Here is a 17962-nt window from a genome sequence, read left to right on the forward strand (position 1 = left end):
CCCATGCCCACCGCAGCCAGCTCAAACACCTCCTCTCCTGAGAAGTCCTTCCTGATTGCGCCCTGCTCTGACCACAAAGCAGACACCTTGCGCTGCCCAGCGGGACGGAAAACCTGTCCCACCCATTTCGCCACCTGAGTCTGGGGGCAGGACCTGGTCCCACACGCCTTCATGTGGCCAAGTGTCCCGTGTGAAGGGTGCTACCTGTCGTGTGTGGGAGACAACACAGTGCAGAACTCGACGAGTGGATTTAATGCTAGGATGCTCGCACGGTAGGACACACACGTTCGGGGCAGTCAGAAGGCTCAGGCTGCCAGGAGCGTAAGATGGTCGGGGCTGGTTGAAAACTGCAGGCACGGTGACCAGGCGGGGCTGTGCCCACAGCCCGGGAGTGAGAGGGAAGGAGGATTTGGACTGAAGTAGCTGCTGAGGGTAAGCAGAAAAAAGGGCTAACGTGCATAAGGGACGGTAAAGAAATACCAGTGGGACTTGGGCCCACCTACAGCAGCATTCCTAGGACAAAGAAACCACAAAGACTATCCTTAAAAACATTTATTGTCAGGGTGCAGAGGTCGTGGCATCAGGACGTCTATGAAAACAGGGTAGAAAGACACAGGCTTTGGGGGGAGGGATGATCATGTCTCCACGTGATGACAGCAGCCACAGCACACGTTCTCTTAGCCACTGAAGAGGTCTTTGGGTACTCACATTTCAAAAGCCATTAGGTTGGAACGATCATGTTAATCCGCCTTTTTGGTTTTGGTAAAAATTCTAGACAGTGTGACATGTATTATTTATTTATGTTTGCATACTAAAGCCAGCCCTATACGCTCTTGCTGCTCAGCACTGCAACCGCCGGAGGTCCGTGCACCCTGCTCTCTGGGTCTAGGCAAATTTGAGGCCATTCAATTGACTCTGCAGAATGTGCTCATTAGCCGACGCGTGATGTTGTTCTACTCCCTTCTCCAGAACCACAGCACCACCATTCCTTCCGACAGTTTCACCAAGGGCCTGACCACATCAGTTCCCAGCCATTCAAATCACAGGGGCATTAACTGCAGACCCTCCAACACAGAAATAAATCACAGTGGGGGAGAAGGGAGTAGGGGCAGGGGGTGCTGATTGGTGAGGGGGGATGAGCAGATCCCCCAGCAGCCCCAACCCCCAACAGAAAAGAGCAGCTTCCAGTTTGATCAAGTTCAATCTCAACTGTTTGGATAGAGCGGCTCTAATGTTTTAAGTTCTGCAAACCACTCACCTAGTTTCATTCCCCTCTTACTCAAATGAGGACACTGAGGCCCAGAAAGTGAAGGGGACTTGCTCAGGGTCACACAGCAAGCCAGAAAGAGACATGCAAATGGACCACTTGTTTCCAGATTCCCAGGCTAGTCTTGTTCTGCCATGACACTATCCCAATATCTTAGGTACAGAATGGCCAGGCTTAAAGGCAGTAAAATCCCATCCTAACAAGGATTCTAAAATGTGATAATGCTCAATGTGAGTGGCATGAGAGTGTGCTTTAGAAGGTGGGATGAACCTTGGTAAAGGTCCCTGAAACCTGTGGGATTGGCAGCATCTTCTTTTACACAGTCCCGGGATTGCCCCGAGAAGTAGCACCATGGAGCAGAAAGGGTGGCAAGGAGGGCCGGGTGCCCCGAGTCCTGGCCCTGCTCAGAGACCTTGGGCAAGTATTATAGCTTTACCATCTAGAGCCTGGTTTCTTCATCTGCAAAAGGGAGAGACACTAACACCTGCCCTGGCCACCCTCCTAGAGTTAGGACCACAGCTGGGAAAGAGCTTCATGAATGTAAAGGATAGTCCATAATAAAGGATCCCAATTTTGGCTTTAAAAAATTGTAATCACCTAGAGATCTATCTTTTTTAGACCAGACAGTACATATTCTTTTTTCACTAAAAAAGACAAAAAGAAAGCCTTATTCCTAGATGAGGCCAAAATGTCTATAAGTGAAATATATTCTACTACACTCCAATTCCACAGCCCAGAGGACACTGGCCCCTTTCTACATTGGTGTCCAAAAGCCAGATCTCCACAGACCCCCTGGTTAGAGAATGTGGGGCTACCAAGTGGACGTTGTGGTCTCCAAACACCCAGCCAGGGGCTCCTGAATCTAGGAGAGTATCTAAGACTAAATCTCTTTAAAATAGGTAAAAGCCAGGAATAGAAGAGCTATAGCCAGCTGTCCACACTCTGGTATGAGCAATGGAATTTGTTTTAGAAGGAATACCATTTCTAAAAAAAATGCTAAGACCACACTTCCTGTGTTCCATAGGGCCATCTTCCTGTAGGATGGCAGGGCCAGAGGGGACACTGGTAACATCCAGTCCAAATGCCACACTTCCAGGTGAAGAGACCAGGGCCCAGAGAGTAGGAGGGACCTGCCCGGGTCACACAGAAAGTTAAGGTCAGGCAGAGGAGAGCCAGGACCCTCCTCCCTCCTTCTACAGCACACGCTAAGTCACAGAGCACCCACTAAGAGGTCACAGACAAATGAGGTAAAGAGTCACAGGTGACACATGCCTTGTTTTGAGCCCTTTAGAATCACAAACACACAACTATGTGATCTCCCTGGGAGGGAGTGATTAAAAAAGGAATTCTCGTGGAGCAATACATTTCAAAAGTATAAAATCCCACGTGCATGTCTGTTTTCCCAAAGTTTTCCTGCTAAAAACTACATCTGCATATGAATCTAGTTTGCATCTAATTTTTAAAATTATACAAAAGGGGTCATCTACAAACACAGTTTTTGCAACTCTTCACAAAGCACAAAGATCCATAACTTGACTTTTCGGTCATCCCGTGATCAATGTTCCTAAGACCCTGGAAAGAAAACGAGGGGAAAGAATTAGAGAAAAGCAGCCTGCTGTGTTACAGTCAGCTGTGTGCTACACGGGAGGCGGGCGAACAGTCCCTCACTTCAAACCTCTTGGCAAGGAATGTGCCAGTGGGGAGTGCAAGGGCCCCGTGGGGAACCAAGAATACATTTAAGACCAATGACTAGACATTTCAGATTCCAGCTTAACAAGAGGAAGAACTTTCCAGCCATTGGAAAATCCAAACATGGTTGTCTATGTGGTGGTAGTGAGCTCTACATCACTGGGGGTATGCAAGCAAGAGCTGGACAATACTATGTGTTATACAGGGAACTCTAGACCTGGGCAGCAGTGATATTCTTAAAAATTCCATGATTCTTCTTGGCTTCCTTTTGTTTTGTTTTTTTCTTTTTTTAGAGACAGAGTTTTGCTCTGTCACCCAGGCTAGAGTATAGTGGCTGGATCATAGCTCACTATAATCTTGAGCTCCTGGCCTCAAGCAATCCTCCCACCTCTGTTCCCAAGTACCTAGGACTACAGGCATGTACCACCACACCTGGATGATGCTTTTATTTTTGTAGAGATGGGAGTCTCACTATGTTGCGCAGGCTGGCCTCAATTCCTGGCCTCAAGCAGTCCCACCTTGGCCTCCCAAAGTACTGGGATTACAGGTGTGAGCCACTGTGCCCCAGCTGTTGGCTTTTCAACATCATCTATAATAGACTATTCACACTCCAGAATCATTTCTGTCATTGTGTGTGTACAAATATTATATATTTTAATCATGAAACATATATCTATATAAACAAAAAAGTAAAGTACCAAGAAGGCAGCTTTAAGACCCAATCTCTTAACTCTTTGCCGACTTCCTACATTTTCATATTTTTCTCCCCATGTCTAGGACCTCTAACGTTACTCACATACACCCATCCTTCAATCCACTGCCACTTCCTCACGATTCTCCTTTGTTTTCCCCAGTCCTGAGAGCTCCTCCTGCCTCACCCCCCTTCCCTGAGCATTGCATTCCTTGTATTCATTATAATAACATTCACGCTTCATTTTTCGGGGCGTGCCTACAGACCTGCTGTGAGGCCTCGCACACAGAAGGCATGCAGTAATAGTGGCTAAAAGAATACTATGATTAAAACTATAGCAAAATCCTTCTGCTTTTAGGAAACTCTATCAGACCTGTTTCTCATTCTTCCTGCTCTATTAAGCACATGTGGGTGGCCTTGGTGACGGTGACTATTCGGGACTGTAGGAGGACCACATGTCCCTGCCCTGCGCCTCTGGTGCCAGGAGCGCACCCCCAACTCCCACCGCACTGGGTGTGGCTGCGGGACCTGCTTTGGCCAATGGACTGCAAGCAGGCGCGACACCCGTCAGGCTTTAGCAGAGGCCTTAAACACGACGGTGTGGGCGGCTTGGCCTCTTACTCGTCCCTTCTGCCACAGAACAGACATGTTCCACGTTGGGACTGCTCCTCCAGCCGGGTGCCAGATGAAAGGACACGTGGGGTGGAGCCATGGCCGAGCCACAGCTGTGTGTGACATGAAACGTGAACAAGAGATAAATGTCTGCAGCTGGGAACCAGCGAGGCTTTGGGGGCGTTGCGCAGCAAAAGCTGGCTAATAAGCTGCTTCGTTTCCCAAGTTCACAGTCCACCTGTAGGCGGGCACAGATGCAACCCCAGCTGTCACCTGTGTGAGTGTGACAAAGAGCCCCTGGCCAGAGGAGACACACAGACCTCTCTGCCCTGCCCTCACCCCGCAGGAGCCGTGCAGCTAAGCAGCACGAGGTCTTGAGGACAGGGAGGCGGCCCGGGGACAGAGAGCTGCAACGGGAGGAAGAGCCCGGGAACACACAAAGCAGGAACGTGTCTCACCCGGATGCCGCCACAATGGCACCGTCTGCTAGCTCTCTCAGTGCGGCCTCTGGGAGGACCCAGAGGAAATATTCCTGCAGCCTCAGAAACAGAAAAACACAGCTGGCCTCTTCAGGTTACGACGCCCACCGTGTTCACAGCTCGGCCTGCGCGCTGGGAGCTCAGAGCGAAACGTGTGCGGGACACGCCAGAGGTTCGACCCGCGCGTCTTAACACGCTCCTACTTCTGCTTGCCCTCTGGTTCCCTCCACCTTTGTGTTTTCCTCCTTTTTAATGACACATCTTATAAGCCACCTCAAATCTCTTGTGCAGTGGGTGAAGGAATACTGAAAACGACTTAGAGCACCTACGCCTCTCCATCACATGCGGTCATCTGGAGCCGGGAAGCGGGGGCTCTTGGGTTTACTCAGCTCGAGAACCATCACCGTGCCGTGGGACCGCGCTTCCCCAACCAGGTTGGCCGCGTGGCACTGGTACACGCCCTCGTCTTCCTTTCTCAGCGGGTTGATCTGGAAACACAACAGGCAAGGGTCTATGGCACAGCGAAATGACCTCCTTATTTAGTTCTGAATGATCAGTCTGAATACTTCTTCCTTTCTGGACTAAGACACACCTTGCCCTATTTCTCTTCTCGCCGTGGCTGCCAAGGAGCCCAAAGCTAAACTTCCTTCTCAGGGACCCTCGAGAAGGGCACTCTCCCTATTGTGGCTCTCATGGCAATAATTCCTCTGCACTGCGGCCTTGTACTGTGAGCTGCCTGTTCCTTTAATTGAAGGTGACAGGTATAGATTATAAGGAAAACACCTCAAAGAAGAACAAAAGTCTACTAACCAAAGAATGACCCACAAAGTGTTCCCTGTCGGGGCAGTCTTTACAAACTACCACCAGAGATAACTGTTTTCCCCTCCCTGTCTTTTCTTGTAAGAAAGTGGGGGATGTGCTTGATTTGACAAAGCCACACCCGATGGCATCCCCAGCCTCTCAGCTGGGGGGAGAAGAGCCACCGCCCTCCCCGGGTGGCATGAGGAAGACACCTCAGCAGGCATCCTGAGGATGCGCAGAACTACCCAGCTCACCCCTCTGTCGCTCTGCCGTGTTATAACTGCCTCTCTCAATTGCATCACCTACGGACGGTGGGGCGGGCCGTGCGCGCCACCTCATTTTGAACTCATGCCAATCATGGGTAAAGGGTGAGCATCGTTACCGTCATTTTACAGGAGTAAGTCATGGACTGTCGGGCCACAGCTAAGTCACAGACTGTTGGGCCACAAGGGCTGTCAGAAGTTACTCAATTCAAAGCCCTCTTTTTATGCTGGTGGAAACTGAGGCTCAGAGAGGTACAGTGACCAGCTCAACATAGACCTATCACCTCATCCCATCACTCTTTCAAACAGGTGGCATCCCCAATCTTGGCCAAAATGCTACGAGTGGCATAAAAAGGACCCTGGACGGGGACTTGAACATGCCATTGTCCCCGTTATCAGCCACGGGATCCTAGGCAGGTGCACTAGTTTCCTACTGCTGCTTTAACAAACTGCCACAAGCTTAGTGGCTGAAAACAAACAGATCTGTCATCCACAGTGCTGGGGGTCAGAAGCCCAGGTGGGTCTCAGCAGGCTAAAATGAAGGTGTGGGCAGGCCTGCACTCTTCCTGCAGGCTCTCGGGGACTTCTGTCGTCTTGCCTTTTCCTGCTTCCAGAGAATGCTGGCACTCCTTGGCCGTGTCCCCTTCCTCCATCTTCAAAGCCAGCAATGGCGGGGCAAGTCCTCCTCACATTGCCTCCCTCTGCCTCTGACTCTCCTGCCTCCTGCGTCCACATTTAAGGACCCACCTTTAAGCTGGGCCACCTGGATGATGCAGGCCAGTCCCTGTACCTTACAGTCAGCTGTTTAGCCACCTTAACCCCCTCCCTGCCATGGCACGTAACCTACCCACAGATTCTGGGGATTAGGATGTGGACATCTCTGGGGGCTGTCACTCCGCCCACTGTGGCAGGTCACTTATGCTCTCAGGAGACATGCAACCTGCCCTGCCTGCCTCCTAGTTACTGAAGGATCCAGTGAGAAATGGATAAGGGCAGCTTTGAAACGTGTCACGTGTTCCAGAAACATAAAGGCGTGGTTTATAGAGGTCCGTCAGTAATATCCAGTAATCCTAAACACTCACCAAAATCCAGGCGGTGGCCTCGTGGTCAGAAGGGCCCCCTCGCACCTGGACAGCCATATTGACACGGTCCCCGGGCAACTCCTCCAGCACCTGGGTGCCCCCAGGGGATTGTGTGACCTATAGAGGGCAGAAAAACCAGGAGAGGTTTAGAAAAAGTATTTCTAGATAAGGACGACAACCTCACAGCCCCCCTCGCCCTCCTCCAGCCACTGACTCAAAGGCCGAAACCCCAGCATCTCTCATTCCTATTCAAACGTCAGTCGCTTTTTAAACCTATTCGTGCGGACAGCACCCCCTGCTGGACAGCGAGATGCTCGCATCACCGCTCTCTCGCGGAAGCAGTTCAGAACTTCGCCCACCACCCATCTCGGGGCTGTCCAGATAAAGGGACGGCAGCTGTGTGACCCTTGCCAGTCTCTCAAAAACTGGGCTTCTGGAAGATTTGGTTTTGGAATAGGACTGGGTGTCTTGCCACCAGCCGGGTCTGTGTAAAACGCAGCTCCTCGGTGAAGAAGGCTCTGTGGTCACTGCCGCGGCTGCAGGCTGGGTAACAACAGAGCTCTGGCGGCCACAGGAGGAAAGGGCGCAGGAAGGACTGCGGTCCCCCCTTTCTAGAGAGAGCTCTGGGGCGAAAGTTTTTAGGCAGAGGAGTGGTACATTAGGCATCTTGTCTTAATCCTCTGGCCCATCTATAAAGACACAAACACAGTCACACTTAAAAGAAAAAGCCTTTACCACCCACATCTGTCCTTCTGTGTCTCCCTGTCTCTCTCCCCCACACGCACAATCTCATGCGAGTCCTCGTGCGGAAGTACCTTCTTCCACGTGATGACTGGCGTGGGCACGGCCCTCACCTCACAGGACAGGCACACCTGTGCCCCGGTGACGTTGTGGACGCTCTGGGGAGGAATGACGACCACAGGAGCTAGGAGGAGACAAACAGACACAGTCTTTGCCCTGCCAGCTTCCAGGCACCCCACCTCTGAAATTCTGCCTGCTGAGAGCCCTCGGGGACGTCCCGACGTCAGGGGCAGGGCAGACGCTCTCCAGACCCTCAGACAGGAATCACGGGAGAGTCCTCCTCAGACCTGAAAGACGCCCTGACACACCGCCTTTGTTTTACCAACAGGAAAACAGAAGTGCAGAGAGGAAAGGTGACTTCCCAAAGTCCCCTGGCGCGTCTATGGCAGAGCCGGGTCTCAGCACACTCCCTCTGGGCGCCTTCCAGGCCCGGCTGCCATCTGCTTTCGGCTCTACTAAAGGACATGGTGGCAGACTCCGAGGGGGCCTGGCACCACGTCACCAACGGCAGAGCCTTCTAACAGATGGGCTTTTCTCCTTCCACGCGGAGGGCGGTGGGAAGGGGGTGGCAGGCAGAGCAGCTGCAGCACCCTGGAGCTGAGCCCCCCCGTGGTGCATTCGAGACGCCCATTTGCATGCTCGGAGCTCCGACCCCCCCAGTGCCTCCCAACCCTACATACCTCCCCACCGGCAAGGGCGAAACTGCAGACCTGGAAATCCAGCAAACAGACTGAAGTTGCCCAGCTGGGACGAATGAAGGAATCAGGCGAATGTGGTTTAGGCTGCCAGACGTCACAGAGAGGAGGGGCAGGGTGTGGCTCTCCGGACAGGACCGGGAGCTAGAAATTCTTAGCTCATACTGCACACTCTGCCTTGCCCTGTGCCCAGCATCTGCTCTGCTGCACTGGGCCATAAGGGTCATGTCTGGCTGGCTCAGCCTTCCAGCCCCATCTAGCAGCCCTCCCCGCCCTGCCTGCCCTCTGCATGCCCCTTCTCTCCCCCGCCCCCACCTCCATAGCTGGACACCTCACCCATCCTGTAGGGCTTGGCAGTAGCACCCTCGCCCAGGACCAGGATCTGCACCTCTCTGACCTGCTGAACCCAGCCTGCCTTGCAGTCCAGCGTTTGGGTCACCTGCACTGGTCGGCAAGCTCGGGCACCCTGGCATCCAGCTCCACAGCACCGTGGGCAGGGTGCAGGGTGGAGGCCTGGCCAGGGGACACTCAGGCTCAGGTCTCCTCCTCTGCTTCCCAGGGCTGTCCAGCTGATCTAACCATGCAGTCAGGGTGGGGGCGATGGCTTAAGCTAACATGATATGCAAGTGAGGGCCAAGAGCAGGTCCCCACCTTCAAACACAAGATTGGATGAAGAAAGAAACATATTGATTTCCAGGCCATCAAACTGCAGGGTCTACGACTCCCAGGGCTTTGCCAGGACTCAAGGACAGCCTTGCTGCTCTCTGCAGGCCCACCCTGAGAGGGACAGGGCCCTTACCCACTTAGCAATACTGTTCCTGCAATAAAACAGGGGAGCAGAAGGGGGAGAAGCAAAGGGGTGAAGGGCGGGTTCCAGCCACACCCACAGGCACAGGAGGGAAGGGTGCAGGAAGGAGACTGATCTGGCCCCTCCAGGCAGACTGGGAAGCAGACTCTGTCCTGCTGGTGCCAAAATGTCTCTGGAAAATTGTCTTAGAGCTACAGAGTCTCAAACTGGAGAGGCCCTCTTTCATCCCAGCTCAAGCTCCTGTGCCTGATGGTCTATGACATACTCATCCAGCCTCCACTTGCACGCCTCCAGCGACTGAGAGCTCACTGCCTCCGGAGCCAGGCTTTTCCATGTCGCAAGGCTCTGCTGGTAAGGAAGCTCGTCCTTGCCCAGAGCTAAACCTTCCCCTCTGTAACTCCTGCCCGCTGATCCCAAGGCTGCCCTCTGGAGCCTCCAGTGAGCTGAATATAGAGACGGCCCTCCCCAGCCCAGGCTGCTCTCTGCTCCCGCTGCCTGATCCACCCGTGCCTTCAGTGTGTCCCTCTACTGGCCTCCAAGGGACCACGCCCGACCCCACGCCTGTGTGTGCCAAAGGCCCCATGCACCAAGGTCCCAGATTTCCCACATTGTCTGACAGCCACAAAGAACCACGACACCCTGCTCTCCAGCAGGAGCCCCATCTGCGATGACAAAGAGGGTCTAATTTATTCACGTCGCCCCGCCAGCCAGCGCCTCCTCCACAGAACAGGCGCTCAAGTGGCTCCCGGTGGTGCGGTTGGAAGCACTCTTCTTCCAAAGCCCGAGACGGATTCCAAAGGGACACTCAATCAACATGTTTTACTTTCGTTCATGTAAAGTCATAAATTTTAAATGCGATTTCATCAGTCCTTTTCAGGCCTAAATGAATAAACCAGTAAATCACAATTCATCTTTCTCTCTCCTCGTGCTTCTCTCTCTCTCTCTCTCTCTCTCTCTCTCTCTCTCTCTCTCTCTCTCTCTCTCTCTCACTACAATTAAGAAAGTCTGTCTTGGAAATACTGTCTTTGCCACTGATTTCCTGGCAGAAAATAGCACTGCTTTTCTATAAGAGCCTCCTGCTTTTAAGGGGACGTCAAAGCACATTACAGTATGTTAAAGGGATATTTAGCATTTTATTTATTTTAAAATTTACCTAAAGCAACATTCATTCTTTCTGGTGTGAAGTTCTAGGTTTTGACAAATGCATACAGTCATGTAACTACCATGATAACCAACATAGAGAACAGCTTGGTCACCTCAAGAAGTTTCCTCATGCTACTCTTGTCCTAATAGTTTTTTTATATTAAAATATATGATTTTAAATTTAAAATATTTCTAGCCACAACAACTCTTTATGATCAATAATCTATTGATAATAATAGTAGTAATGGTAATGCCACGAGCTAACGCAGTGGGTGCTGTTCCTCCTCCAGGTATCACCCCTTTGTCTTCCCAGCAATCTCTCCAGCTGCCAGGTGGGGGCGCTGCCCAGGGCCACCCAGCCTTAAATGGTGGGGTGAGCCTACAGGCCCTGCCACCTGGCCCCCGAACCCAAGCTCTTCTCATCCACTGTGCTAAGACCATCCTGCCTTTTCCCCAGAGGCCCCTTCCACGCACATGACCCCTTTAATCCTCACGCCAGCCCTGTGAGGGGGGTGTTTTCATTGTCCTTTTACAGATGAGGAAACCAAGGCTCAGGGTGAAGTGCCTGGAGGAGGGAGGACTCCAACCCAGGCACCCTGACTCCATTAACTTCCCCACCATTTTTCAGAGTGAAGCATGTGTTATCTACATGGACTCCATTCCAGAATAAGGGATTATGTTCTGTCAGGATCGTGCTGGGGTCCCCAAGCCAACCCCCAGCTTTGGTGACTTGCTAGGAGGACTCACAGGACTCAGCATGTGGTCGTTCTCGGGCTAGGATTTATTACAGCAGAAGGACACAAAGAAAAATCAGCACAGGGAACGGGCAGGGTGGGGAGAGCCAGGCATAAGCTTCCCAGAGCCCGTTCCAGTGGAGTCACACGGGGCGCAGCAACGAACAGTCACAACTGTGTGGAACGCTGCCCACCAGGGACACTCACGAGACACTCGGTGTCCAGGGTTTCTACTGGGGGCTGGTCATGAAGGCACCTCCTGCCTACTGCGTACCAAATCCCAGGCTCCCGGGGGACAGCCGGTGCTCAGCATAAACCCCATCGTCTGTATAGCTCAGGCATGGCGAGCCACTCTTACCAGTTCTGGCAATGGTGGGAACCCTCCAGAAATCCAAAAAGTTGCCAGACACCAGCCAAGGGCCAACCTTGCCAGCAGGCCTTTCTGAGGACACAGTCTTAGGCCTGCTATATAGCTTTTTTCTGCACAACAATGGAACCACCCCAAACACCGTCCCCAGGGAACAGCTCTTATGAAGATACCCCACGACACGGGCAATGTGTCCTTACACTAGCAGGACATTCCGAGTTCCTACTGTCCCTAAGGACTCACTCAAGTGAGGCACTGGAGTGCTCAGTGTCATGACTGCCACATGCAGGAGGGACTGTGGCAGGCTGGGACAGAGCAACCCAGTTTCAAATCTTTCCTTTGCCACCTCCCAGTGCTGTGACTTGGCCTCATTGTCTTCTTCTTTAAAATGGACACAGGAGTCCGTCCTCTCCCCGCGCTCACTCGGGAGCCAGGCACACATGATGCCAGAGCCACCACACTGCTGGAGGAATCTTTGTACCTGTTTTGCACAAGAGTAATGTGGCTTTGGGGACGGGGAACAGCTCCTGGTTCACAGTCTGCAAAAGTGCCACCCTCATCTCTCATCTTGTGAACACCTGGTTCCTTCTGCTCGTGCCAACAATAGCCCCAGAAATGCTGGGACAGCACAGATCCCCTCATCCAAGTCTAACCAGCAGCAACACAGAATAGTCACCCCCGTGTACACGATCACAGGAGGCAGTGCTGTCGCGTGGGCAAAAGCGAACCGGAGGGAGACTCAAATGCCCGGGGGTCCGACCATGGGACTTGCACAAGCTGCTAATCATTTCCTCTTTATCTGCAAATGACCACTGCCCCGTACCCTCGGGGTGAAGGGAGATAATGGATGTGACTGCGTTATTAACTGTGTGGATCTGTACAAATGAAAGGGATCGATATTATTATTATAGTGTGTGGCGATCTTTCCCTCTGCCCCATCAATTACAGCGGCCCTTGATGGCTGGAATGAAAAATCTCCCCACATGCCTCTGAGATTTCTTTAAAGTTGATGGCGCTAGGGAAAGAAAGAATATCAAAAGTCATCCCTCAGGACCCTGTCTGCTTGTATGAGAAAGCCCACAGCCAAAGAGTTTAATAATCGATGTGCTGAGCAGCCCTGATAATTTATGCTAACAGTCACGTTATGAGGTGGAACGAGAAACGGCTTAATCCCACTCCCTGCAGCCTCTGCCTCAGATCCCCTCCCTCCGATGAAAGGCTTTTGAGCACGAGGCCCCCTTCTTTGTCCCTCTCACAAAGTGGCATTCGCTGCCTCTTCTGGTTACCTGGTAACACGCGCCTAGCACACACCGAGGTTTCTAAGCAGAGCTGGAATTTCAACCAAGGTGAATTTTCTAAGATTCAGGATTTCAAGTGCTCATTGAAACTGCTGGGGCTCGATGCCCGGTGGGTACTGGCCCGGGACCCTGCTCCTATCTAATCATCATTCCGAACACGACATCGACGTGCACCCTCCGCCAATGTTAACAAAAAAATTCAGGTGCACGCACTGAACAATCCAGCCTTTTAAGGTAATGACAGCGATAATCATATTGCTGCTGCTAACGCCTTGCACGTGAGAAACTGAACCAGTAACTGAGTACGGGATGAAGCTTCACCCTTTATTCTGGCACCGAGCCTTGCAATGATCTACACCAAACCACTCAGCAGTGTCGTCTACCTTGCCAATCGTCCACACCTGCCAAAGGGCCTCCCACTTCTGTGCCTCAGTGCACGCTGTGCTAGCCCCCTTCTGAGCCTAGAGATTTTCTCCCCATCCTTCGAGATGCTTCCCCTTCTCTGGGGCTATTCCTGTTCCTCTCAGGAGCCAACACCAGTGCTAACTAGATGGATGAGGGAAGCAGGAAGACAGATCCAAACTGAGAAGCCCTCGAGATTCAAGGCCAATGCATGAACAGCACCCTCCTACCCAGGGCGCCAGCAGGCTAGCTACGCGTGTCTCTGATCTGAAAACAGCAGGCTAACCCAGGCTGGAGCCCGATCACAGCTGGGCCTCGCCAGGTGGCTCCAGGGAAGTCCCTTCTTCTTGCCTCAGTTCCCCTTCTATTAAATGGGAGTGAGGCCTCCCCAGGGTAGTTGTAAACATCAAGTAAGAAGACGGGTGCATGAGCGATTTCCGGCAGTAAAGAATTATTCACATGCTGGTCTTCCATACACGGGCTGATCAAAGGACCACTCTCATTGTCAGGCAATTTGGGGCACTGCAGAGCACAGGGGGAAGGGGCAGGATTTAAGCCTGAACACTGCTTCCCCATGGCCCTCAGAGGCACGTGTGACAACACATCCCCACACTGTGAGCAATAAATACTTATTCCATTAAAGTCAAGGTGCTCGGCACTGAAGGAGGCAGGAGGGAGCCGGGAGCCGGGGAGGGTGATTTTATTACCAATACCGAAGCAGAACAGTCCCGCTCTGACTCAGTCTGTTTTCCTTCAACCAGGGTCCCCAGGGGCATTATTAAAAAATGCTCCCGCTGTGTCTTCTGAATAAAAGATGGCTCTAGGGCAGCACAGAATGAGGTGCCGCCTCAGCTAGGAAATGTCCCCTGTCCACACCCTCATGCTTCACCCGGACACAAGGGCAGGGGCCACACAAGCACACCAGGACAGGTCTGCAGTGGGTGACACAGATGCTGGTAGGGAAGGGGGGCTGAACTCCAGGGAGGCCTCACATGTCACTAATGAGATCATGAAAAGCAGCTTCTGATTGCTTCCGTTCGGCCCCGTGAACATCTTTATTCCCCGGGCCTGTGCCTAGGGTGGGCCCCAGAGTGCACAGATCAGAGTGGAGGGGCTGTCACATTTACTTGTCATTTGGTAATTTTCAATGAATTAGGGGTATGGCGTTTCCATCTGCCATCTGGCCTCACTCTGGTAACCATGGCAACCGCCATCTGCCTGACTTAATACTATCAGGTCCTGTCCTGAAAGAGCAATGGACAGGGTGCCGGGACCTGGAAGCTGGTCAGCCTTTAGGGTCATCCTGGACACATGCCCTGCCCTGGCGGGGTCTCAGCCTCCTCCTCTGCCTAACAGCAGATTTGGTCTCAATGTCTTTAAGGCGTCTTTCTCTGAGGAACAGAACACCACTCCAGGGAGGAATTGTCTGAGACTATCCGCACTGTTTAGACTCTGGGGACCTGGTCAGCATTTCTTACGTCTCCTGCATGTGGAGTTAAAGTGTTACCTGTCTGGAGACAAAGAACTGCCTGTGAATTAACTGCTGAGGAAAGCAGATTGTGAGAACGAGTGACAGGAACTAGAAAAAGGAAAAAGACGAGGCTGTTTAAGTGCCAAAGGACAGAAGCAAATTTGCAAAGTGAAAGGGACCTCCACACAGCTCCCCAAGGGCTGACACAGCCAGAGGGGGGAAGCGACTGGGCAAGGGTCGCTCAGGGAGCCAGCAGCAGCATGGAAGGTCCCCCAGCCAGCTCTGCCGTCCACTGGGAGCCCGACTAGGAATAGCCAACGGTGACCTTCCTGTGCTCCTGCAGCTGCTTCAGCTTATCAATGGCAGAACCTTGTTTTCATGTTTCCTGGGACAGGAGGCTTTCTGCCCCACCTCCTGTTATGACCCATTAGGTCTCCTGGACTTGAGTATATCTACCTAGGATACTTGGGAGGAAAATAATATTAGGCACTTCATAAGGTCTGGAAAAGGCCTCACCCCAATCCCGGGCTTCTTTCTTGATGCCGAAGTCATTAGGCCCAGGCCAGAATTCTTCCCCAGGAGCCTGAACCCCAGGCTGCAAGCCATGCTCCTTGGGACTCACTGCCCCATCACCCTAAACTCTCCACTGCCCCCTCCAGGCAGAGTACACAGGGGCAGTTCTCCAAAACCTAACCAGCAGGCCACACGCATGCTCAGGAAGCAGAAAAGCAGGATGCTTCCCTGGATATCCCTATACTAATGTTTCAATTTCTTTTTGTTTGGTTTTTAAAAAGTATATATACAGGGTGGGCAGTTATGGCCCCCAGAGATGGTTTTACTATGATGTTAATGAAAGTTAAGTTTCTAAATTCCTAGCAATTCATAATTTTCTCTTCCTTTATTTAAGACATGGCCCTCCAAATTTCATATGCCTTACACCCACAAAACCTGGGACTGCCTCTGATGGCACTGCACTATAATATTTTCAGATCCTAGGTCTCCAAAGGTCTTACCTGTCCTGGATGAAAGGTCCCTCAGGATCCCCAGGGGGGCCCCACCCCACATCTGAGAACCTTGTGCTCTGGCCTGGTGAGTCCCAGTCTGGAGTTTCTCCTTTGTTGGCATCCTCACCTTCCCTCCGCTCCATTCAAACAACCCACCTGGCTCTGGATATCCAGAAACTCAGACCTAGTAGGACACCCCGGCCCCCATCCCCAACTCCCACCTGCTGGGACAAACATGTCAGGCCTGCAAATAACTGCACCAGCAAGTACTTAAGTACCCAAAAGGGCAGCAGGCTCACCAAATGCCCGACTAGTTTCATGGCTGGTGTCTCCATGGGCTTGGCAGAGAGGGTGCAGGATGTGGATTACTACTCAGTCTCCCTAAGCACCGGGAGAGATGAGAAATACTGGTCCCAAAGGGGAAACTGAGGCCCAGGCATTGCTGTCCACTGCTCCCCGGGGGGGATCCTTCTTCCCACACCCCAGAGAGTTGCGTCTCGTTTTCTCACTGGCCTGAGCCCCCCACGGAGCCGGAACCCAACTCACCGAACTCGCAGGGACCATCGCGCGCCTTGTGCAAGTGGCCGAGGTGCGCGCGGGGCGAGTGCCGAGCGCGCAGGCGCAGCGCGCAGACGCTGGGGTAGGAGCGGCCGTCGGAGCCACAGACGGCGCCGCGCTGCGCGCACACGCAGAGTCCGGTGCCCTCGGGCGCCGCCCCGGCGGCCCGGCTGGCGCACACCAGGCCGGGGCCGCAGCGCGCGCCCGCCCGCCCCCCGCAGCTCGCGCCCTCCGCGCCCAGGCAGCGCGCGCAGCAGCCGCACTCGTCGCGCGCCGAGATCCCGGGCGCCGGGCAGCTGGCTGGCGCGGGGCAGCGCTCCGGACGGCACGGACCGCACTCGGGGCGCCGGCTGCCCGCACCGCGGAGCCCGAGGCCCGGGGCCAGCGGCGGCAGCAGCAGAAGCAGCAGCGGGAAGAGCAGCGGCGAGCGCGGCATGGCCTGCTCCGGGACGGCAGCGGCGCCTCTGCTTCTGCTTCGCGCTCCGCTCCGCGCGCGCGGCGCTGCCACCCCTCCCGCCCCGCGGCCGCTGATTGGCCGGGCCCGCACCGCGGGGCGCCCGCGGACAGCTGCACCGCGCCGGGACCCGCGAGGCTCGGCGGCTCCCGCCCGGCCGGGGCTCCGAGCTGGAGGGACGTCCTGAGACCAGCTCTGGGACATCGCATTGGACTCCTGGGGAAGCCCAGACACAGTCGGGCGGGAACCTGCCCGCGGTCGCTCTGGTAGAGTCAAGACTGGACGTTTAGTCTCCAGATGCAAGACCAGCTCCAAAATCCTCCCGGAAGGATGCGCTATTTTATTTTATTTTGAATTCAGTAGTTTTCAAGGTTTTATTTTAAAAAGGGAGCATATGGTTTAAAAATTATATATTACAAATAGATGTAAGGGTGAAAAGAGGGTTTCCCTTTCACCCTGTATCCCAGTTTCCTAACCCGGCTACCAGAGGCCACTCTTGCCATGCATTGTTTAGTAAAACAGCAATTATAAAACACACAATGATGACATTTGTAAGTGTGAGGATGCGTATTCATGCAAAAATTTAAGATCGTTTGGTAAGGTGAAGGAAACGCTTAAAATGTTAAATGAACAAAGCAAGATTTGAAAACAAAAGAGATATACTCTATGCTACTTTTCAGGGACATGCTTCCTAGTAAGTTCAGACTTTCTAATGTTTCCTAGCTGTCCAAAGAGGTAGTGAACTCCCTGTCACAGGAGTTTAAGGACAAGTCTTGGCAAGAAGCGTGGAGGGAGTCAAAGCCTTAGAGGTTGGGTGGCATGATCGTTAAGTTTCTCAAACTGAGCTGTCATTCCTGACCCTGAGTCCTGGACTGGACAAAACATGGTTGTGATTGGCAAATATACGTACACAGAAATGATTTGCTTGCTTTTTATGCAAACGTGGAGGGAGAGTAACTGAACAATATCATTATCATGAAATTAATTTGTGCTTAACGCTGGTTGGGATACACAGTTGCACTAAGGCGCATTTACATATGATCTACATTCCTATTAAAAGGTAGGGAGATGTAATCCTAGCTCTCTGGGAGGCTGAGGCGGGCGGATCCTTTGAGCTCAGGAGTTCGAAACCAACCTGAGCAAGAGCGAGACCCCATCTCTACTATAAATAGAAAGAAATTAATTGGCCAACTAATATATATAGAAAAAATTAGCCGCGGATGGTGGCACATGCCTGTAGTCCCAGCTACTCGGGAGGCTGAGGCAGAAGGATCGCTTGAGCCCAGGAGTTTGAGGTTGCTGTGAGCCAGGCTGATGCCACGGCACTCACTCTAGCCTGGGCA

General features: G+C 52.8%; 1 protein-coding gene across 1 annotated transcript; it reads right to left on the reverse strand.

Annotated features, from left to right (window-relative positions):
• Window positions 1-517: 517 nt before the first annotated feature.
• Window positions 518-16993, reverse strand: IGFBPL1 (insulin like growth factor binding protein like 1). Its single transcript, XM_012769054.3, has 5 exons — window positions 16154-16993; window positions 7700-7809; window positions 6885-7001; window positions 5068-5226; window positions 518-2839 (listed from the first exon to the last, which is right to left on the reverse strand). The coding sequence occupies exons 1-4, from the start codon at window positions 16821-16823 to the stop codon at window positions 5077-5079; spliced, it is 1047 nt and encodes a 348-aa protein (XP_012624508.3). The 5' UTR covers window positions 16824-16993; the 3' UTR covers window positions 518-2839; window positions 5068-5076.
• Between the last annotated feature and the right edge of the window lie 969 nt (window positions 16994-17962).

This window comes from Microcebus murinus, chromosome 12, assembly GCF_040939455.1.
Source record: "Microcebus murinus isolate Inina chromosome 12, M.murinus_Inina_mat1.0, whole genome shotgun sequence".
Lineage (NCBI taxonomy): Eukaryota > Metazoa > Chordata > Mammalia > Primates > Cheirogaleidae > Microcebus > Microcebus murinus.